The sequence below is a fragment of the Ochotona princeps genome, chromosome 10 (genome assembly GCF_030435755.1).
Source record: "Ochotona princeps isolate mOchPri1 chromosome 10, mOchPri1.hap1, whole genome shotgun sequence".
In the NCBI taxonomy this organism is placed as follows: Eukaryota; Metazoa; Chordata; class Mammalia; order Lagomorpha; family Ochotonidae; genus Ochotona; species Ochotona princeps.
In genome coordinates, this window is record NC_080841.1 from 53,022,156 (window position 1) to 53,046,258 (window position 24,103).

Consider the following 24,103-nt stretch of genomic DNA (forward strand, 5'->3'; position numbering starts at 1 on the left):
AATATTGAAAAGTTGAACAGGTAGACTCATCTAAAATTCAAAATGTTTCCCACTCAAAACAAGAAATGGATCCTAAGGGTACTAGCTAGATTTTAAATATTTTCACTATTTATTGATAATGCATTTACTTATTCTTGTAAATTACCGTATACATGTAGATTATTTTTTAACATCTGTTATATTTAAAAATACATGAGATATTTACCACTCTAACTGAAAAATTTAGTGGGAAAATTGTAACAATTTTAATACTATTGCCATTTTTACACCAAATTTTCATTATTCCATTAGCTTTGCATGGTTTTTTAAATGAAAAATGTTTCATATTTTTATGTTACAGATCATGAAAGGATAGCTTTGGGAAATGAAGAAGGGCTATTTGTTGTACATGTCACCAAAGATGGTAAGAGAAAATTAATTTATTTGGAAATAAGTTTAAATTATAGCTCTTTTTAAATTTATTAACAAATTTCATGTATTTCACTGATACAAATCTTAGGAAATAACCATTGTTTCCTCACTCCTTCAATTCCCTTCATTCCTTTGTTGTTTTTCTTTAATTTTTGCAAAAATATAATTTCATTCGATCCTGTAATCATAGGCTTTAGTGTGCCAGTAACCATATTGAACAAGTAAAAAGTAGAAAGATCACAGTTTCGCAGAATTATAAGCAAGGACTAAATAGAACAATCAATCGCAAGATACCTATGTCTTATACTTTTTCATAATCTGTGTATTGATACCAACATATCACAGAAAACATGGTTTAAAACTTCCACAGTGAAATTTATCAGGTAAAAGCAGACATATCCTAGTTTAATTGAGAATATAGACAATAGCTATAATAATTGCATGGAAATTTGACACATATGGTAATTTTTTAAAAATTAATTTGTAATTAATGTTTAACAGATTAAATTAGAACACATGATATTCCCCTTCATCCTCCCTTCCCTCTGTCTCCCAGCTTCCATCCAGTTCCCTGTTTAATTTATGAGCTGATTCACTCCAGCCTTAATAGCAAAAAAATTACTACTTTACCAAATAAGAAGTTTAACAAGTGAAAAGTGAAAATACTTTAGTTTAGTGGAAATACAAACAATTGAAAAATGACCCTTTCACTTGTATACAGTAAATTTTAAAATAGTCACAGACCTTTGAAACAATAGAATTGTAACATTCTTAGTCGTTGGTTTAACCAAGGTATGAAACAAAGTTACACAAAACTGTATTTGCAACAATACTGATATATACCCAGGCTTTTTTTTTATTGTTTATCTTTTGTTTTTGTTTTGTTTGTATTTTTAATTTTATTGCAATTTTAGGAGAATATTGTTGTTTGTCTCTTCTTGTCTGGTTTATTTTACTCAATTTGATATCCTTCATTGCATCCATTTTGGTACATTAAATGGTAGATCTATTTTCAGATTCCTAAGAAGTCTCCATACTGTCTTCCACAGTGTTCGTACCAGTTTACATCGCAAACCGACAGTGTGTTAGGGTACCTTTTTCCTGTCCTTGACAGCATTTATAGTTTTTTGATATTTTGATGCTAACCCTTCCAACTGGAATGAGGTAAAAACCTCATTGTGGTCTTCTTTTTCTTTTTTTTTCTTTTCTTTTTTTTAATTTTTATTTTATGGTACAATTATGTAGCGTCTGAGATTCCCCCCAAATCTCCTACCTCCCCAGCGGATAACCATATCCAGGTGTGAAGGTACAATGCAATATGTTTATTTTCTATGCCATACCAGGATATTTTTTATTATAACTGGCCCATACTGTATCTTGAAATCTGGTATTGTGATGTCTTGGGCTTTATTTTGTTGTGTAAGTTTGTTTTAAATGTGTGGAGTCTCTTGTGTTTCCTTATGAATTTTAGGTTTTGGCTTTTTTCTTCCAAGATCTGAAAAGCATGTCCTTCTTATTTTGATTGGGATCATATTGAATCTGTAAATTGTTCAACATAGTGTGGACATTTTGGTATTAATTCTGTCAATCCACAAACATGGAAAAGAGTTCCTTTTCTTTCTTTCTTTCTTTTTTCCTTTCTTTCTTTCCTTTTCTTTCTTTCTTTCTTTTATTTATTTCTTTAGCATCTTAAATTTTCATTGTATAGATCTTTCACATCCTTGGATAAATTTATTCCAAGGCATTTAAATTCTTTTGTAGCTGTTATAGATGGTACTGATCTTACAAGTTCATTATCAGCCATGACATTGTTTCTGTATACAAGAACTATTGATTTCATTCTGTTGATTATATATCCTGCATTTTACCAGATTCTCTTATGAATTCCAATAGTCTTTTAGTGTGGAGTCTTTGATCCAATACATATATACGATCATGTTATATGCAGCACTGGCTGAAACTTCCAGAATTGTATTGAATACTAGGGTGAGAGTGGGCATTCTTTCCTGGTTCTAGATCTCAGTGGATCTTTTCCCTGTTCAGTAACGTGCTGGCTGTGTTTTTGTCACACATTGCCTTGATTTTGAGGTGATTTGTTTAAGATCTGTACATGAAAGGATTTCATATTTTATTGCATGTTTTCTGTTCATCTGTTCAGGTAATCCTGGTTTTTATTGTGATTATCACATTTATTGATTTGCATATGTTGAACCAACCCTGCATTTCTGCGATAAATCACACATGGCTCCAAGTGAATTATCTACCTGATGTGTTGCTGGATTTTATTAGCTAGTCTCTTGTTGAGGATTTTTGCATCCTCTTATCAATTATATTGGTCTGTAGCTCTTCTTTTTTGTTCTTTGTTTCTCTGGTTTGAAAATTAAGTTGATTTTGGCCTCATATGAGGATTTCTGGAAGATTCCTTCCCTTTTCAATGCTTTGAACCTTTTGAGAATCGGAATTATTTCTTTAGAAGTTTGACAGAATTCAGTAGTGAAGCTTCTGGTCCTGGACTTTTTTTTACTATCTTTGTTATTGATTCAGCCTTCGTCTACTTAGGTTTTCTGTGCCTTCGTGACTCAGTTTTGGTATATTGTGTCTAAAATCTGTCTTTTCTAAATTATATAGTTTTTTGGCATATAGCTGTTTATGGTACTTCCTGATGACTTTTTATGTTTCTGCAACATGCATTATAGCATATCTTTTATCTCTGATTTTATTATTAAAATAATGCTTTTAATAATCTTATTTTATTTATTTGGATCTTCTTGTTTCCCTTCCCTTTAATTTTTTGGTTGATTGGTCCAATGGTGTATCAATTATGTATTTTTTTTATCAAGAAACCAGCACCTCATTTCATCTTTCATAATTTTTTTCTTTAAATTTTGTTTATTTCTTCTCTAATTTTAGCTATTCTTTCCTTAAACTAACTAGTGGCTTGGTTTTTTTTGTTTTTTTTTTCTAGATTCTTGTCCTTGATATACAGTTTGATTATTAGATGCCTTTCTAGTTTCCTTTTTTTTTCTTTTAGAGGCTTATTTTTATTGGAAAGGCTGATTTAACAATGCAAAGGAGAGACAGAGAAAGATCTTCCATCTGTTGATTCAATTCCCGAATGGCTGCACCACCTAGAGCTGAGCCATTCAAAGCCAGAAGCTTCTTCCTGGTTTTCTACATGGGAGCAGGGTCACAAAGCTTTGAGCCATCCTCTGCCCTCCCAGCCCATTAACAGGGAGCTGGATGGGAAGTGGAGCAGCTGGGACTACAACCAGTGCCCATAGTGGTGCCCGTGCTTTTGATATTCATAAAAAACTATATTCTCAGTTTTAAGTCTTTGTATCAAGTTAGACCATGGGAAAACAATGTATCTAAAACTTATTGGGGCTGGTGTAATGAATTACACACTAGATAGTGTTAGGCTTGCAAGCACCAGCATCCCATATGGGCTCCATTTCATGACCCTGCATCACATGAGAGAGAAACTCCTAGCTCCTTGCTTTGGATCTGCTCAGCTCCTGCCATTGAGACCATTTGGGGAGTGAGCCAACAGATGGAAGATAATTCCCTCTGCCTCTGTTTCTTTCCATAAATCTGATGAGCCTTTCCAATAAAAATAAATGCATCCTGGGCCCGGCGGCGTGGCCTAGCAGCTAAAGTCCTCACCTTGAACGACCTGGAATCCCATATGGGTGCTGGTTCTAGACCCGGCAGCTCCACTTCCCAAACAGCTCCCTGCTTGTGGCCTGGGAAAGCAGTCGAGGATGGCCCAATGCTTTGGGACCCTGCACCCGCATGGGAGACCCAGAGGAAGTTCCTGGTTCCTGGCTTAGGCTCAGCTCAGCACCGGCTGTTGTGGTCACTTGGGGAGTAAACCAATGGACGGAAGATCTTGCTCTCTGTCTCTCCTCCTCTCTGTATATCTAACTTTATAATAAAAGTAAATAAATCTTTAAAAAAAAATGCATCCTTTAAAAAAACAGTGTATTAGTTTTGGGGGCTGACACAGTGTCATACAGGCTAATCCTCTGCGTGCAGTATTGGCATTCCACTTGAGCACCGTTACAACCGTTTCACTTTCAATACAGCTCCTTGACAGTAGCCTGGGAAGGGAAGGCAGCAGATAATTGCCCAAGGCCTTGGACCCTAGTGTACCTATGTTGGAGACCTGGAAAAAGCTCTTGGCTTCTAGCTTTGGACTAGCCCTGCACTGGCCATTGTGGCCATTGGAGCTGTGAACTAGTGGATGGAAGGTCTCTCCCTCTCTCTCTCTCAATAACAACATCAGGGTGAAGTTCTCCAGAATTTAATGCCAGCGAAGGTTTTTCTTAGAGATTCAACAAGCCTTTACATGAAAATATTTTTGTCTTGGATGCTAGGATTTTAATGCTAAATTTAATACCCAATGCAGATGAAATACATATCTTTTTTAAGATTTATTTTATTTTAATATTTGAAAGGCAGATGTAAGAGGGAAGGACTTACAGAGAGAAAGATCTTCAGTCTGTTTGTTTAATCCCCAAGTAGCCACAACAGCCAAAGCTGAACCGAACTAAAGCCAGAAGCCTGGAGCTTCTTCTGGGTCCCCCATGCAAGTGCAGGATCCCAAGGCTTTAACTATTTTCCTAGGCCACAAGCAGGGAGCTGGATTGAAAGTGGAGCAGCCGGGACATGAACCGGCACCCATATCGAATCTTAGCAGACGCAAGGTGAGGACTTCAGTTACTAGGCTATCACACCAGGCCCATGAATTACATGTCTTATAATCTCTTTTCTGCATGGTTTATGATCTCTTACTCTTCTATGTATGTATTTATGTCTTTAGTATAAGTTGACTTTATATCCTTTTGTATATCATTAGAAATAATAAAAGCGTTTTTTACTTTTGATTTCTCTGTGTAGAAATTATTCGAGTTGGTGACAACAAGAAGATTCATCAGATTGAAATCATTCCAAATGATCAGCTTGTTGCTGTGATCTCAGGACGAAATCGTCATGTTCGACTCTTTCCTATGTCAGCACTGGATGGGCGAGAGACAGAGTTTTACAAACTGGCAGAAACTAAAGGGTGTCAGACTATAACTTCTGGAAAAGTGCGCCATGGTGCTGTTACATGCCTATGTGTGGCCATGAAAAGACAGGTCTTTTGTTATGAACTATTTCAGAGTAAGACCCGTCACAGAAAATTTAAAGAAATTCAAGTCCCATATAATGTCCAGTGGATGGCAATCTTCAGCGAACAGCTGTGTGTGGGATTCCAGTCAGGATTTCTGCGATACCCCTTGAGTGGAGAAGGAAGTCCGTGTAGCATGCTTCATTCAAATGACCATACACTATCATTTATTGCACATCAGCCAATGGATGCCATCTGTGCAGTTGAGATCTCCAGTAAAGAGTATCTGCTGTGTTTTAACAGCATTGGGATATACACGGATTGTCAGGGTCGGAGATCCAGACAACAGGAATTGATGTGGCCAGCAAATCCTTCCTCTTGTTGTAAGATGCTCTTTCTTATGATTGTCAACTTGTTTTCATTTCATTTTATCTGCTAAAGGTGGTTATTGTTAGTAGCTGTTTTTTTTTTTTTGAAGATCTTCTCGGATATTTTACCCAATTACTGATAATGTTGTTTATATAATGTAAAATAACAGTACATAGTTATCCCTAAACAAATAAGGTCAGTATGATGTGTACATAATTAAAACAAATTTTTCTATAGGATATTTTCTTACATGAATTTTTTTAAAACCTCTGTGTTGTATTTTTAAATAACCCTAAATAATTATCTTCATTGTCCCCAATCATAGATCTTATAAGCATTATTAGTTCATGGGGTTACTCTGGAGAAGTGGTTACTAAGTGAATTATTTCACCAGCTATTCAACAATGTAGCTTTTTAAGAAGTATTGTTCAGCCTTTCATTTGTATTTACATATGAAGAGAATAAAATCACTTCTCTTGCTCTTCCAAGAAATAACTGACATTAATAAATTATTGAATACTTTTCTTAAAAGACTTGTTTATTCAAAGGAAGAATGACAGAGGCAGGCATGTTGAGACCTTCCATCCAGTGGCTCACTTCCCAAATGTCTACAAGAGCCCTGGCTGGGCCAGGCCAAACCTAAAAGGCAGGAACATCACCCAGAAGTCCTCCAAGTACCTTCTCAAGCAGAGCCACAGGAAGCTGGATTGTAAGCAGAGCAGCTGGGTAAGCCAGCACTAGGCTGAAGCGCTGCTAGACTGCTTACACCAGGGCACTGTCGTCTGTGGCTTTTTACTGTTAAATCGTAATTATTATTGTTGCATACATGTCTCTTCTCTGTATGAGAGACAGTAATGAGTGAAATAGACACAGTTTAACCCTAACAGAGCTTGGAGTACAATAGAATAGCTTCATGATAAAAACAGTAGTTATGAGAAAATGTAAGTGCTATGACACCCAGAATTGCAGGTTCTATAAATGCATATAGGGGAAAGTATGTAATTGAAGTCTTTTTTTTAAAAGATTTATTTTATTTTTATTGGAAAGTCAGATATACAAAGAGGAGGAGAGACAGAGAGCAAGATCTTCCGTCCGATGATTCACTCCCCAGGTGGTTGCAACGGCCAGAGCTGCACTGATCCAAAGCCAAGGGCCTGGAGCCTCCTTCAGGTCTCCCACCCAGCAGAGTCCCAAGGCTTTGGGTTGTTCAAGACTGCTTTCCCAGGCCACAAGCAGAGAGCTGGATGAGAAGCAGGGCTGCCGGGATTAGAACTGGCACCTATATGGTATCCCAGTGGCGTGCAAGGCGAGGACTTTAGCCACTAAGCTACCACCCTGGGACCAAAGTCTTTGATTCTTAATGGAAGATGTATGAGCATGTTTAAATACTAAGAGGAAAGAGACAACAGGAAAACTACTTGGAAGAGGCTGACTTACAGGAAATAGAACAAGATTCTCAAGGCCAGAGAGTATTAAAGGGTTGTTTTGGGCAGGAATGAAGCCTCTTCCATTGTTATAAGACAGAAGATGCAATGATGGGTATGGATTTGTTGAAAGGTTCAGTGGAAGAAGGTTTAGAGAAAAATATACAGTTTTACAGGAAAAGTAGAAAATCTACATAAAAACAACCAAGGAAAAATATCTCTGGTGCTGCCATCCAGATTTAACTATTTTGAATTTTTTTCTTCTGAAATATATACTCTTACCTATGGCATCATATTTGGAATGAATGCTGTTTTGTAACTGAGTCAACCTTTAATGTGGAGTATAAGTTGAACTATCTGACCCTTATTTTAGCTTTGCTAATAATTCAATTTGTTAGCTAAGTTTAGATATATCGTATCGCCCCTCTTTGCTTGTGTCACCATTTAAGGATGTCCATGCTTTCAACGGACACCTTGATCTTTTCATGTGACTGTGCTAAGGTCTTTACTGCTCATTGCAAACTCTATCTAGAACAGTTAGCTGAAGCTTGCTGTTTGCAGCCTTACTGTTGAGCTAGGGATTGTTCTATTCTTGATGGGAACAGAATCATTTTGTATTACAATGGCTATGTAATCTGAACCATGGTGTGTCAATTCTTCTTTGATGATTTATGTCTGGTTTACCTCAAAAATGTCATGATGTACATACTATACGGTATTAGTAGGATTTTCTACTTCACAGTTATATAGTGCAGACTTTTCAAAAATGTTTTGGGTTTAATAGTTAAAAGTAATCCACCGGCTGTGTCTTCCCTTCCCTCAGGTTACAATGCACCGTATCTCTCAGTATACAGTGAGAATGCAGTCGATATCTTTGATGTGAACTCCATGGAGTGGATTCAGACTCTTCCTCTTAAAAAGGTACTGTAAATTATAAGCTAAGCCAGCTAATAAGTGTAAGTGAAAAATTAATGTGACTTTAGCTATTTTTCATTAAAGTGATTATTTCTGTCATATGTGATTGATAATTAGGTATTTAATGAAGAATGAGGAAATGTGAACAAAAACTGGGCCTAGTTAGTGTTAACCTATGTTGGATTTAGTCTCTGTGAGAAAATATATTGCTACTATTCATTTTAAATACTTTTCACACACAGATATACAGTGCTTAATTCTGTAAAGACAGATTTTATAGGCTAAAGAAGTGATTAAACTTAAAACTATATTTCTGTCTTATTAAAATGGTTTTTATGTATTCCCAATAAAATACAGTATTATTCCTTAATATTGATAAGGTTTTAAAATATGCAAATAAATTTTTAGAAGTATAGAACTGCTATTTTGCAAAAATGAAGATTAATGGTTTCATATAGATAAATGTAGAGTAGTGGGGGCTTCAAAAAGATTTAAAGGTATTTAGACATGAAAAGTTTTGAAATTAATATTTTTTTAAATATTTGTTCTTTAGTACTTGAAAGGTGGAGAGACAGAGAGACCAGGGACCAGTCTTCCATCTGCTGGCTCACTCTCCAAATGCCCACAGGAGCCAAGGCTGAGCCAGGCTGAAGCCAAGGCTGAGACTCCTATTAGGGTCTCCGATGTGTGTGCAGGTGCCCAAAGACTTAGGCCATGTTCTGCTGATTTCCCAGGCACAAGCAGGGAACTGGATGGGAAACAGAGCTGCCGTGTCCTCTAACCAGCTTCCATGTTGCAGGTGGCAGCTTAACTCACTGTATCACAACGCCAGCTCCCATGCATTGTTTCAAATAATGTGCAATGCCTGGACATTTTGAAAACTTATGTACATAGTATGTGTGTCATTAATTAGAAGATAGGTTTTAGAGGAGCAGATGAAAAGTAGCTAAGACTGGGTTGTAGTATAATCAGTTAAACTTCCAATTATAGTTCCAACATTTCATTTTATAGTGCCATTTTGTCCCAGGTATTTCATTCCTGATCCAGCTACATGCTAACATGCCTGGGAAGAGGGCCTGAGTACTTGAGCCTCTCCTACCTGTGTAAGACACCAGAATGGAGTTCCTGGCTCTTGGCTTCAGCCTGGCCCCAGACATGGCTAGAATGGCCATTTATGGAATGAACTAGCAGTTGAAAGATTGCTCTCTTGGTCTCTCCTGTCTCTCCATTTCTGCCTTTCAAATAAATAGAGAAGTAAATAAATATTTTAAAAAGATAAGTTGCCTAGATTGTATTTTACACTGTGTCCCAATTTTAAACAATATCAGCCATGAAATATCTGCGAATACTACTGCATTATGTAAAGCAACTAGAATATGTTCCTCTATTTTGTAAATTTGGGCTGATTAAAATTATTTTCCCACTTTATTTTTTAATATTTTAAATTTGTTTAATTTTATTGTAAAGGCAGATGTACAGAGAGAAATATTTTCCATCTGCTGGTTCACTCCCCAAGTGGCCGCAATGGACAGAGCTGAGCTGATCTGAAGCCAGGAGCTTTTTCTGGGTCTCCCATGCAAGGGCAGGGTCCCAAGGCTTAGGGCCATCCTCTGCTGCTTTGGATCGGAAATGGAGCAGCCGGACATGAACCAGCACCCATGTGGGATCCCAGGGAATGCAAGGCAAGGACTTCAGCCACTCAATTATTGTGCCAGGCCCTCCCATTTTATTTTTATCTTGTAATTTTTATAGTATATGTTTAAAATAAGGAATGGCCTTTGTCAGATCTTACCTTAGGAGCCTCTATACATGTCAAATATTTCTATAACGTTTAATGGACTCATGTTAATTGTATTAATGAAACCAAACTCTTGGGAAATAGTACATATTGTCCTAAGCACATCTCTGTAGTATCTAGTTTAATGCTCACTACAACTCTGTAAGGTAAGAAATCTTAGTAGTCACAGAAAAGGCACAGAATGCCTAAGTGACAGCTCACTGTTGTACAGTGAGTGTGTTGAGAGTGTTGAAAGCCAGATTGTGTGAGAGAGATCACTCTAAAAGAAAGCCTAGTCTTCAGAAGCAAACAGGAGATAAAATCTTATGGGTAATAAACTTTATCCACAGGATTATTTTAGAAAATAGGTTATGTACAAAATAATTGTAAGTTCTAAATTTTGAAAGATGGAAATTCCTTCTGCCAGTGACCTTTATTACTAAGATGTTTTTGGTTGTTTTTTTTTTGAAGCCAACTCATAGCTCAGTTTAAGACTGCAAAACTCACAGAAATGCTGACATTGAATAGTATATCTCATCCATTGAGTCATTAAATAGATCGTAACAAACACATTTTCTAAGTACCATATGAAAGTGAGTAACAATGGTGTGCAAATAAAATGAGCTTACACTAATAATAAAACAGTAAGGGCTTTGTGAAACATGATCGTAATCTGATCACTGTGAACTCACCTTCTCACTTGGGAGCCACGCATTAGCAGTATCACTGCATCTTCTCCTTATCCATGTCACTGTCTCTCCAGAGACAATCACTGTCCTGAATGTTACGATTCTCATTTCCTTAACATACATCATTTTTGCATATTTTAATATCCCTAAACAGCATGTTGTTTCTTTTTGCTTTGTTTTTTTTAAAAAATTTGTTTATTTTTTATTGGAAAGTCAGATATACAGAGAGGAGGAGAGACAGAGAGAAAGATCTTCCATTCGATGATTCACTCCCCAAGTGGTACAATGGCCAGAGCTGCGCTGATCCGAAGCCAGGAGCCACAAGCCTGCTAGCATTGAAAGTGGCTTCTTAACTTGCTGTGCCACAACGCTGACTTCTGTATATGTGTTCCTTATATGTGGTTATTGGATCATTATCCGGTTGTTACATGACTATTTATTGACAGTCTTCTATTTCTCCTATCAACTGCATTTTCATTCCCATCATAGTTTTTGGTAACAAGAAATCATAAAGCTGTTATGTTCATGTCTTCATACTATAAATATTGGGTCTGTAACCCAATACTTACTTAAAAAAGTAAAATTTAGGGCCCGGTGTGATAGCCTAGTGGCTGAAGTCCTCACCTTGCATGCATCAGGATCCCATATGGGCACTGGTTCTAATCCTGGCAGTGCTGCTTCCCATCCAGCTCCCTGCTTGTGGCCTGGGAAAGCAATCGAGGACGGCCCAAAGCCTTGGGTCCCTGCACCCATGTGGGAGACCCGGAAGAGGCTCCTGGCTCCTGAGTTTGGATCAACACAGCTCCAACGATTGCAGCCACTGGGGAGTAAATCAACGATCTTAAGATCATCTTCTCTGTCTCTCCTCCTCTCTGTATATCTGACTTTCGAATTTAAAATAAATAAATAGATACAAAAGTAAAATTTAGGGGCCAGTGCCATGGCATAGTCAGTTAAGCTTCTGCCTGTGATGTTGGCATCACATACCAGACCCCATGTCAGAGCCATTTCAAATCTTGGCTGCACCACTTCCAGTCCAATTCCCTCGTTTTGGGCCTGGGAAAGCAGCTGAAGACGACTCAAGTCTTTGGACCCCTGCACCCACAAGCTAGACCTGATGAAGCTCCAGCGTGCTAGCTTCAAACAGGCCCAGCCCTGGTTTTAACTGCCACTTAAGGAGTGAACCAGCAGAGAGAAAGTTGATCTCCCCTACCCTCCCATCTCTCTGTTTCAGTTTCTCTCCTCTCTGTATAAAACTGCCTTTCAAATAAAAATCTTTTTAAAAGTCAAATTTTTAAAAATTTTCAAATTTAGGTTTAAATGTTTTTTATACTGTATTTATTGGTTTGCTCAGAATAATCTTTCCTGAAAACATTATTATAGGTTTATTTAAATTGCATGTTACACCTCTGCAGTCAGAATTCTTCTAAGTTTTTTGCTGATTTTTTTTCTACTGTACTATATTTAAAGTAGGTAAATGGTCTTAATTTTATAAATAGGCCAAATGTGTCATTTAATTTCCAAAGGTTTCATTCAAATACTAACTTCATTTTTTATTATTTCAGGTTCGACCCTTAAACAGTGAAGGATCATTAAATCTTTTAGGATTGGAGACAGTAAGATTAATATATTTCAAAAATAAGATGGCAGGTAAGAAAATTAATATATTAATATAATTACTGCATTGGGAAGATTATCTCTAAACCTGCTCCTCAGGGTCATGCACACAATCAAGCAGGGCCAGCTTTGAACTTGCGTGTGTCTTATTCCAGTCTGTGACCCCGGCCACTGCCGTACAGTGCAGTAACTAAGAAAGTAGAGAACATGCAACTGAATCTATCTTCCTTGTTTTTAATACTGTACATCCTAACTAAAACTTATAACAGTAAAATTCTGACTAGTCATCCAGAACTCTAGTTTGGAATTTCAAGAACCCCTTTTCTGTCATTGCAGAGGGCCTTTTTAACGTACACGTGACGTACACATTCTGTGGGGAAGACGCAGGAAAGGGGACAGTCAGAAACATGGATAGAGCAGGAGAGGGAGTGAGATACTGGATGGTACACAGAGAAGAGTAGTTGGTCTCGGATCAGAGTAGTGAGGTGAGACCGACATAGGATTGCATGCCCCATATGTAAGAAGACAGTGAAAACTGTACATTGCGTTCAGTTTAAACCTTACTTGTAAGAAATATTATTGTACAATATCTTTTGTACAATAGTCATATTAACAAATTGATGCATATGTGTCATTAACAAATTTAATGCATAGCAGATGTATACATAATTTTCTGATCTTTTACTAATAAAATGGATACTTATGCAGCTAAAATCACATTTAGAAGACTTAAATACAACTTAAAAACATTGGCCTCAATATAATACGTTAAAATTTCTTTAGGTGATAAGATTATTATTGTAATTCTCTTACCCATATTCCTCCAATAAAGCTGTATGTTCTGTAATTTTTAAAATTTAATCAGGAGTTGTTTTTTGTTTGTTAAGAACTGAAACACACAGGTTTCTTTGTTTTTTGTTGAGTGTTTTGGTACAGCGTCCTACAGCTCAAGGGTTCTTGGCATACAGATTACTGACTGTAGCAAAAGTCTCTACAGAGAGGACAACAGAATAATTTGAGAAAGGATGCTGAAGTTGTAGCAGGGATTGCTTCTCAGATGGGTTTCCCACTAACTATGAAGCTTAAGCTTTACTTAAGCTTTACTCCTGAGATGCTGGAGTTAATTTTACATTGTTTTTCTTTGAGGAACTCAAGGTATTTGTAGAAGGTTGGACCTACCCTGTGCTTACTGTATGTGGTCATGTTGGTCATGAAAGTCCTGTGTTCCCATGTTGTGCCTATAGGACAAAACGTGTTCCAACCTCATACCTTCACATTCCAGCACTAGGCTGGGTGAAAACAAACTGTCTTGTCCTTTGCCAAGTGCAGGGACTATTTCCAAGGAACCCTTTCTTTTTCTGTCTTGTTTCCTCCTTCTCTTGGGCAGTCGTCATGTTCCTGCAGTCCTCTGGTGATCTTAATCTCACCAAAACCTCCTCATTCTTATATTGCAAAATTGTGTCCTGTATTCTTATTCATTTTTTTTAAAAGTCTGTTCATTCTCACTTCAGCAGCACATATACTAAAATTGGAACAATACAGAGAAGATTAACATGGCCCCTGCACAAGAATGACATGCAAATTTGTGAAGCGTTCCATATTTTTTAAAAACTAATTGAAGAAATTAAAAAAAAAAGTCTGTTCTTTGGCTGCATACTGGCACCATAGGCTAATCCTCCACCCTGAGGCACAGGCATCCCATATAGGCACCAGGTCTTGTCCTAACTGCTCCATTTCCAACCCAGCTGTACATTTATATTCTGGGAAAGAAGCAGAGAATGACTGAAGGTTTTGGACCCCTGCACTCATGTAGGAGATATGAAGGAAGCTCCTAGCTTCCAGCTTTGGATCAGCCCAACTCTGGCCATTGTGGCCATTTGTGCAATAAACCAGCAGATGGAAGATAGATATTCTTCACCTCTCCTTCTGTTTCTGTAAAATCTGTCTTTCAAATAAAGATAAATTTAAATGTTCTATTTTAATCTTTGTTGCTAGGAAACAGTGTGATTAGCTACATTACACACTACAAGGAGAATGTCATTTTAACTATGCCTCTACTTTAACTTGGTTTATTGGTCCACTGAGATCATTCCCAACCCCTGCTCGTGACTTTTTTTGGTGTTAAAAACCTATGAAGATTGAATTTTCTCTTCCTTTATTTTATTTAATAATGTCATCACCTGTCATGTTACATAGATACAGCGGTCTATTTTATCTTTAAAATAAGTTTGTATAGCCCAGCTTGTTTTCAGAGTCCCTGACAATTGTGTTTACTTTGGATGTTGAAAACTGAAATAGGGTGAGTTGAGTACTGGGTTACTAGATACATGCAATTAAATATAGTCTTTGCCCAAGATCAGAAGAGTGGAAATGGCAGCAAATTCTGACCTTCAACAAAGGAAAATAATCGGGAGCACAGCTCCTGTTCCTCATCTCAGATTGAGGCTGACAAAAGACAATTTTTACTATGTAAAAAGTAATCTTAATTATTGCTTAAATGAGTAACTTACTGTTTATATACCTGATTGATGTGCAGGTTGAAAAGCAGCTCTTTGACAATGGAAAGCATTGAAAACTAATACCCAGAGGGAGAGAGAAGATGGGGCTCTGGTGGCTCGTTAGAGTAATAGACAGCTAGATCCCTTCTAGTGAAGTTGTGCTTTTTTATGTGTATAAGCAAATAAAAATGAAAGTATTTTGAAACATATATCTTTTTCTGTTCTGTTGAAATTTACTGCTTACTTACTATGAGTATCAGTCCACCACTTAGAAATCAGAATTGTATATATTTGTGTAATTTATTCATGTTAGTACAGTCTTAAAGATTGATGAATAAAAAGCATTTTAGCAGTTTTAAGAATATCATTATTATTTGTATATGTGTTTTTTTGCAGAAGGAGATGAACTGGTAGTTCCTGAAACATCAGATAACAGTAGAAAACAAATGGTTAGAAATATTAACAATAAACGCCGTTACTCCTTCAGAGTCCCAGAAGAGGAAAGGATGCAACAGAGGAGGTAAATACTTAGTTCATGTTTAGAACCCGTAGCATATGAAGAACTATGTGGTGATAACACTATATGTGACTTAGGAGAAAAGTCTGCTGTCTGATAATCTGTCATTCATCTGTAATATCAAAAGCTACAATAATGACTGTAACTCTTCAATGATGTTTTAATAATGCTGTCAAAGTTATGAATATATGCTGGATTAAAATACTATCTGTTAGTTGACTTCTGTGTGTTTATGAAATAATTATAATTTGGGGGGTATGTACCTTGTTACAATGTAAACATAGAAAATATCTGTACGTACAGTAAACCTGTATATGTTTAAGAAATCAGATGGGGCCGGCGTTGTGGTGCACAGGCATCCCATATTGGAGTGCCGGCTCAAGTTCCGGCTGCTCTGCTTCCAATCCGGCTGCCTGCTAAGAAAGCAGCAGAAGATGACCCAAGTACTTGGGCCCTGACACACCTGAGAGAGACCCAGATGGACTTCAGGGCTCCTGGCTTCAACCTGGCCCAGTCCCAGCCATTGCAGCCATTTGGGGAATGAACCAGCGGATGGAAGAGTTCTCTGTCTCTCTCTCCCTCTCTCTCTCTCTCTGTTACTCTGCTTGTTAAATAAATAAATATTTAACAAAAAAATGAAATTCAGATTGACTGTTCTCTTCATAGCCAACAGAAATAGGTTTTATAGTATTTCTAGTAAGGTACCAGAACATTTCCAAAAGTGTTACCAGTTATTTTAAAAGGCATATGTAAGCATTTAGAATTATCTGTAAAGTAGAACTATTTTGGTTTTTGAAAGTCCCCTGTGTTTTCCCACCCAAAATCTTAAGATCTTTAATTTAAAATAAAACATCCCAAGAATATAAATTTTAACTTGTTATTCTATTTATATATTCTTAGTAATATTTAATAATTTTATTTTTATAAATACAAAATTATGCTTAATTTTTGTATCTTAAGTCATATCGAGGGATGGTAGCAAAGATGTCTAAATTTGTGTTTTATCTTGCAGGGAGATGCTACGAGATCCAGAAATGAGAAATAAGTTAATTTCTAACCCAACTAATTTTAATCACATAGCACACATGGGTCCTGGAGATGGAATCCAGATCCTAAAAGACCTTCCCATGGTAAGAGAAGTAAAAAGTGAATGTGAATGGAGTAGAGGAGTAGGTACGGATTAAGTAGAGGGAAATACACTGTGTAGCTAAGCCTATATATACACGGGTTAATATAAAGGCTTAAATACATATGTACAATTCAAAAGACATATCGATATAATGAAGAAATGTTTCAGTATATCCCAGCAGGTGTGACATGCTGAATGAGAAAAATAGTGCACAGACATCTGTCAGGCCACACAAGTCATATTCTTTAGATTTTAGCCCTCAAAATCTCTCCCACACCTAAAATTGTTGTTGATAGAAGAAATGCCAAGTTTGGAGAGACATTCTAACCAGATTCAGAACTTGGTTATGATATCACAACAGTTTTTACCAGTTCAGTACAGATATTTGGTCTTTTTTCTCCTGGAGAACTCTATTAATGTTGTCATTAATGGTTATACCTTTCAGCTAATTATAAAACTAATTTTTCCTTTGTTCGGTTACAAATGTGTTACCAGACAAGTTACTTGCAAAAATGCACAATATAGAAGAGCTGTTAAAAAAAGAATATGAGATGGGTTCTTAGGTTTGATATATTGAGAATAAGAAAATCATTGGAATTAGTTAATTCCAGCTCCTTAACATTTCAGTGGACTATGAATATTTTGGCTGTTTTAACCAACAATGTTAACAGTTAAATTTTGTGCTGAATTTTGAGTGTAATTTTTATTTATGGTAGCTTGGAGAGCTAATTGGTGAATCTTGATCCAGATGTTTTTCTAAGGAAATTTATTTTAAATGAACACATTATCAGCACTACTGTGATAGAAAATGTAAATATCAGTTACCACAAAAAAGACAGGTAATGTAGTTTGGTGTGCAGTCAACTTTTTTGAACATAAAAACTTTAAGATTTGAAGAGAAATTTTGCATTTATATCCAGGAGAGTAAAAAGATGATTTGTCACAGTTCTTTGTTGTAAATATCCCCATTAAATTAGTTGCTTAGGGATAATTCTTAGTATTTTTTCCATCATCAAAATATTATTGTATTGTCATAGTAATATTCCCTTCTTTATGGACTGCAGGAAATTATCCTTTTAGAACAAAGATTTTTATTAGCTGTGTTGAGTAGTATAAAGTATGCAAAAAAAAAGCATAGAAATCATTGGAGCGCAGCACAGTAACCTAGTGGCTAAAGTCCTCGCCTTGTATCTGCTGGGATCACTTATGGGTGCCGGTTTATGTCACGGTGGCCCCGCTTCCCATCCTGCTCACTGCCTGTGACCTGGGAGAGCAGTCGAGGACGGCACAAAGCCTTGGACCCCGCAACCCGCATGGGAGACCCAGAAAAAGCTGCTGGGTTCAGATCAGCTCTGCTTGAGGCCATTGCAGCCACTTGAGGAGTTAATCAGTGGATGGATATTTCTCTCTGTATCTCCCCTCTGTAAATCTGACTTTCTAATAAATAACTCTTTAAAAAAAATAGAGATAACCTTGGCAAGTAGATTAAAGTAAAAAATTTAAGGTTGAGCATGTTGAACATTAAAACTAATCTACTTGACTGTCATATTTCAAAGCTTTTTTCAACTAGGATTGAATCTCAGATTTCTCTCTGCCCTTTTCCCATTATGCACATTTACTTAAAATCCTCAGTCCAATTCTCCTTAAGTTTCAGAAGCAAACATTACACACTGTTAAAAGCCTTTGCTCTTTCCCTTTTGGAAGTTGCAATGTCAGGCACAAGATGTCTTAATAGAATTTTTTAAATTACGATGGTTTAAAAATGACTATATTTTAGCTTACATTTGAAAGTTCAAGTGTTAAATATTGAACCTTATAAAATTTAGTTTGCAAATAGTTTTTCAGTACATGATATGTACATTATATATGTATATATATGCATGTATATAGTTAGCATTGTGGAGTAATAGAGAAATACAAATTTTGGACTTGTATGCTCTAAAGCAGCACATCAGCCAATACAAAATTATTTTGTTACAATATCTTAATTAGTAGTGTTTTTTATATTTATTAATTTTTTTAGACATTTATTTTTATTGGAAAGGTAAATTTACAGATAGAAGGTGAGACTGCGAGAAAGTTATTCTATCTGCTGTTTCATTCCCCAAATGGCCACAAAAGCCAGAGGTGCACTGAAGCCAGGAGCTGGGAGCTTGTTCCAGGCCTCCCATGGTGGTGCGGAGTCCCAAAGCTTTGGATCATCCTCCACTGCCTTCCCAGCCTGTTTACAGGGAGCAGGATGGGAAGTGGAGCATTTGGGACATGAACTGGCACCCACATGGGATGCCGACACTTAAAGTAGTGGATTAGCTAATTGAATCATCACTCCAGTCTGGCAGTGCCCTTTTAAAATTAAAATGTATTTTATTTTTGCTTCATTTGCACAAAGGAGTAGGTACTTTTGCCTTATAGCAAGAATTTCCAGTTTTTGTACATTGTGATAATTGCCTTGGAGTGGGATAGTTTCCGTATTTAAAAAATGTTGCTTTGCTTGATGTTTTCCTGACTTTGAGAAGTCGATTTGCTGTTTCGTAGTTCTTTCAGACTTTAATGCATGTTAAGACCATGCCTCTTGATGCTAAAATGCCAGATTCTAAGCATTGTGGGTAAATTTTATACTGTAGCATTTGTTCTGCATTTGCTGTTTCTGTCTTCATCCTCCTACCACTCTAAAGTAAAAGAAATCTGTGTTTTATCTTTTGCTCAAAATAAGACCTGATTTTATTGCTAAGCAAGTTCAGCTAGTATTTCCCAGAGATTCATTTCCCAATTAGCTGACCTTCCATGCCAGCCACACCTCTTGATTTTTAGTATTTGTTGTCACTTGGTTTTGTTAGCCTGTGACCACCTTGTTGGTTCTTACTGGCATTAGCACAAATGACAAGTGACTTTTTGACCTAGCAATTTAATCCACTTTTTAATATGGCTTCCATTCCTTTAATGTTTCCATATCAGGTAAGAACTTTGTATTTGCAAGATAAGAAGTTGGTGTAAATTTTTGAAACTTCTTTCTTCACCTGTACATGCAGTATGCATCATATATTTTATGTGTCTGAAATCGTATCCTTTATATCCATATTTTACTTTTGCATGAATGTTCTCATTTCACTGCTTAAGAACATGAAAGCTGGGGCTTTTTGTAGACATCCAGTTAATTTCCTAATAAATATATATTTGTTGCTTATTGTGTGCCTGAGACCAGGCTGATCTCAGGGTTGGCCCTGGTAAATAATACAATGATATGCATGTCTGAAAATAATAATGTGCATGTTTATACTTGTTTATATATTTTGATTGAAAAGCTCATGAGTTCTTAATATACCTCTGATTTTAATACCTTGTTTCCACTGAGGTTGATTTATGAGCTATTTCCAGAAACTATAGATGAATCAAATTTGTCTTAATATATGACTTTTCAAAGACTACAGCTGTGTTACCATCAGTGCAACAGCATGAGCCTCAGATGTTTTTTGTTTTAATTTATCAAACTAGTATTGCTGCCCAATGAAATACTTATAGGCTTAGAAAGTTTATTAAGTATCTTTTAAAGTTACTTTTGTTTCTTTTGTACTAGATGAGCCAGAGGTATGATTGTTTTTTTCTGGAATGTTGAAGAGGCAGTAAGGCTAAAAAAATGTCCTTTTAACTAACCAATTTTTGGTATTAAAAGACAGGTTTCCTACAATTGAATAAAAAAATCTTGTACTTACAGAATTATTTTCAACACATTACATTTCTCCTAGCCTTTTGCACATCCCTAAAATTGTTAATAAATACAAAATTTCAAGCTCGGTGACCCTGGGATTGTAAGAGGAAGTTTTCCTTAATGAAATCGAAGTTACAGGTACATCAATTTTTAAATTCCTCTTTGAAAGAATCTGAGGAATTACTGATTTACTATACTTTTCTTTTAGCCTAGATAATATGGGAGATCTTTCTACAGTGAGCTTATCTCCGCTCATGAAAGCATGAATTAGAATTGAGTCTTCCCTCACTTCAGTAAGTCATTCAGCTCAGCCTGTCAAAGAGAGGTCATATTTTGCTAGAAGCAAATTCACTGGGGTCCTAAATATTCAGAATTACATTATCTGGAAATTTCAAATCTGGCTTCAAAAGCTTTTTTCTTTATCTTTGGCCTCACATTTTTCAGTTAAATATAGATAGATAGATAGATAGATAGATAGATAGATAGATAGATATATTTGAACATTGAAGGAAATATTTTTCCTCTTATTAAGTGAAAATAAATTTAGACTGCTAAAGATAATCTACAGTTAGTATATTCTGTAATTGCTTGTTTTTGTTCTAGAGAAATAATCAGTGAAAGAAACCATGTATCAAAATCTACAAATACTAGGAAACAATTTAAAATGTTTTTAGGTTTCTAAGGAAGCAGCTTCGTAACTTCACACTACACCTCCCACTACACCTCCCGTTACAAGTTGCTGAAGGTTCACTTGTCCTCCTTTTGTCTTTAAATTGTGTCTTTAAATTTTACTTATTTTTAAGAGACAGTGAAAGAATTCCCATATGATGGTTCACTCCCCCAGATTCCTGCAGTGACTTCCGCCAGGAGCAAACTCCGGAGTGGGAACTCCAACCCAGTCTCCCCCAAGAGCAGCATGAACCTGCCTTATCAGCAGCTGAGATCAGGAGCCAGAATTATGCATGAAAGCCAGCTACTCTGATGTGGGACCTGGCATCTTAATTGCTAGGCCAGACACCCATCCCCCACTGTCACTTTTTTTCAGGATTTCATGCTTTTTTTCTATTATTTATCATAGATTTTGTGCTATGTGTAAGTTGTCTCACATAAGAAAACACTGAACTCTGAAAATTTTTCCTCACATCATTGTTAAATCCAATTCATTGTCACTTAAGTATGGTAATAAAAGGATCTTACAAAGAGAATGGTCTTTTATAAATTTGCTGTTTTATTATGCTAAGGGAAATGAGCCATTCCCAAAGATATCATATGCTTGCCTTAACATAAAATATATGATGTCAAATCTAAAAATTTTACCTGTAAATTGTATCTTATTGTGCTTCCTAATTGTTTGTACCACACACAATAAGATCTTGTGATGTAATGTATTAATCAATAATTTTTTTAAAATTAGCTGTTTAAGTAACTGGCAAAAGGGTCACAGAATTTAGCCTTCTAAAGCCTAAAAGTATTTCATTATTAGTATATGTGTTGCCGAAGCGAGCACAAAGTATTTCATTATTGATTCAATTCTGATATGTTACTTAATTTTTACTGTGTGCTTGTTGTCTGAAATGTCACATATAACCAATGAATCCATCTTCATCACCTTATCACCTTTTTTCTTCTTTCTGTTGTTTTTGATAGCCAGGTTTCCCTTATCCATCCCCTCATCATCACTCCGGTCTGATATCCTCTCCGATCAACTTTGAACACATCTATCACATGACCGTTAATTCTGCTGAAAAATTTCTCTCTCCTGATTCCATAAACCCTGAATATTCCCCGACTCTGCGTTCTGTCCCTGGTACACCAAGCTTTCTGACTCTGAGGGTATGAACAGCTGAGTCAGGTGTTAACATCTACTAACCATGTGCGAGTATCCTGTTGCCTGGCCCAATAAGTAACGCCTCGGAGGTGGTACCACTTGGTGAACATTTGCCGTTGGCCTTTTCCTCTTCAGCCAGACTTCTGCTGTCATTCTTGCCTTTCTCTTCCAGTTATGTTTTGTTTCACCTTTTGAGGAAAAAGATGGAGGAATAGGGAAGGTTGCAATCTTCATCTTTGAAAATGTGTTATAAATTTATCCTGTGTTTACTGAAAACTTTTCCTATCATGTTTTTATTGCAGATACTATTATAAGAAATAGACCCTAGTGGATCTTAACTCTAGTTTTTTAAAAAGTGAAAGAAAGAGAAAAAAGAATTTCTGCATTTTTTTGCAGCTAACTACAATACAATCAGGCCAGTTTGGACACTCCTTCTGTATTTGAGATTAAAGTCTGTTTAATCCATAGACCTTTTGTCTCCAATAAACTCTTCTTATGGAAAAGTTAAAAATCTCCAAAGTGTATAATACTAATAAAGAGAGAAATATCCAAATAAGGAAAATTTTATTAATCTTGCAGTTGTTTATACATGTTGTTTCACCCAGAATACAATCAAAAAGATTAAGTAAACAAAGCATGCTGTATTCTGAAGGACCGTGGCATCTGCTCTCGGTTCCTTCTGTTCAGCATTTCCTCTTTGTTACCCAATGACTTTGAAGTGGGATGCAGAGCAGATGACCGTTAAAATTGAATATCCATATTTTCATCAAGGATTGTATGCTGCAGCTAACTTCAGGGGAACATTTCTGAAGTTAGTTTTGAGGATAACATTTGGAGTGTGCCCTGCAAACTCATTTCCCATAATTTTCTCTGATACAGGAAATTTGTATCACTGATTGTTTTATGAAGATATATAGTAATTTTCTAATTAAGAAAATTAACCAAAGCATTAAAAGTTTATTATTTGTATTACAAAATTATCATAAATTGTTTTAAATATCAACATCCTTAAACTTTAATGCCACCTAAGAGTCTTAATGGACATGATAGAAGTAACTGTGATAAAATAAGTCTGAATTTGCTTCATAACAGATACAGGAAGTAGATTCCAGAAGAATGTTATACAATCTGTCAGGACTTTTCTTGCAAGAAATAGCAAGAGAGTTGTTTTAGTTAATGATCTCTGAGTAAAAATGTTATTCCATCAATGGAATTTTTACCCTAATGTTGAACGTGATCAGGGGCTTACATCTCATGTTACTTTATGATATTTAACTTTGATTTACTTAATGATAGACTTGCGTTTTTTTTATAAAACATTTGTCTGTATATCGTTCTTTTGTTAGTTCAGCAGTCAGTGATACTAAGTAACTATGTGTATAAGGTTTAATTTTTGCCATTTATTTTAGGGTAGGTGTATCTTATGGAAAAGGAAACTGCAGTTTATCTTAAAATTGATATAAAAAGTCATAACAACATTTGTGTCTTAGAACCGATATTCCCGTCTCTTTTGAAGAGTTTTTCTTTGCTGTGCTTTGCACATGCTGCTTGTGTTTCACAGGGTTACTCCTGTGCGTGTGAATATTGAATTGCTAGCATTGATTATTTCCATTTTAAATTATTTCATTTTATTAAGAAAAACATTTGCTTTAAACAAATAACACACTAAGAATTACGTGGATTTTTGCAGATTTGTTCTGTAAACCAAAATGTTAGTGGTTGAATTTGGGACCAGCTAGCTAGCCAACTTTAAGTAAATGTGATTCTTCAAAAATGTATAATTTGGAAGTTTCCAATCATGTTATTGGTTATTTTCCTGATTACTATGTTTAATCCTCCTAAATTTGTTTCATTTCCAACCTTTTCTTAGATGTCTCAGATGCACATGGTAAGCTCATATTACACAATTATTCAAAACCATAACCTCCCTTTGAGACTTCACAGTTAATGCAGCAAATGGAATTTGCTAGATTCTGTACTAACCAGATTCTAGCTAGATTTCTGTTTATAACCAAAAATATTTTTGACTATGCTAGTACTTTTTACTATTGTTTTTAGCCTCAAAAGTCTTAAATGATAGCATTAATTTCATTGTATTCTGTATTATTTTACA

At 36.0% G+C, this 24,103-nt stretch overlaps 1 protein-coding gene and 1 non-coding gene across 9 annotated transcripts in view; both read left to right on the forward strand.

The window, feature by feature from the left end:
- Window positions 1-24,103, forward strand: part of CDC42BPA (CDC42 binding protein kinase alpha) — a 264,117-nt gene that overhangs the window by 231,528 nt on the left and 8,486 nt on the right. For 5 of the 8 annotated variants that reach the window (XM_058669445.1, XM_036495219.2, XM_058669446.1 and 2 more), the window contains 7 exons: window positions 341-403; window positions 5,311-5,904; window positions 8,138-8,235; window positions 12,261-12,345; window positions 15,207-15,330; window positions 16,340-16,457; window positions 21,810-21,995. In XM_058669445.1, coding sequence (XP_058525428.1) covers window positions 341-403; window positions 5,311-5,904; window positions 8,138-8,235; window positions 12,261-12,345; window positions 15,207-15,330; window positions 16,340-16,457; window positions 21,810-21,995 — 1,268 coding nt within the window. The remainder of the gene's footprint in view (window positions 1-340; window positions 404-5,310; window positions 5,905-8,137; window positions 8,236-12,260; window positions 12,346-15,206; window positions 15,331-16,339; window positions 16,458-21,809; window positions 21,996-24,103) is intronic. The other 3 variants (XM_036495216.2, XM_004578482.4, XM_004578484.4) reach the window with 1 other exon arrangement.
- LOC118759144 (U6 spliceosomal RNA) lies at window positions 13,811-13,917 on the forward strand. The gene has a single exon (XR_004995998.1). It is a non-coding gene; the product is annotated as a U6 spliceosomal RNA (small nuclear RNA).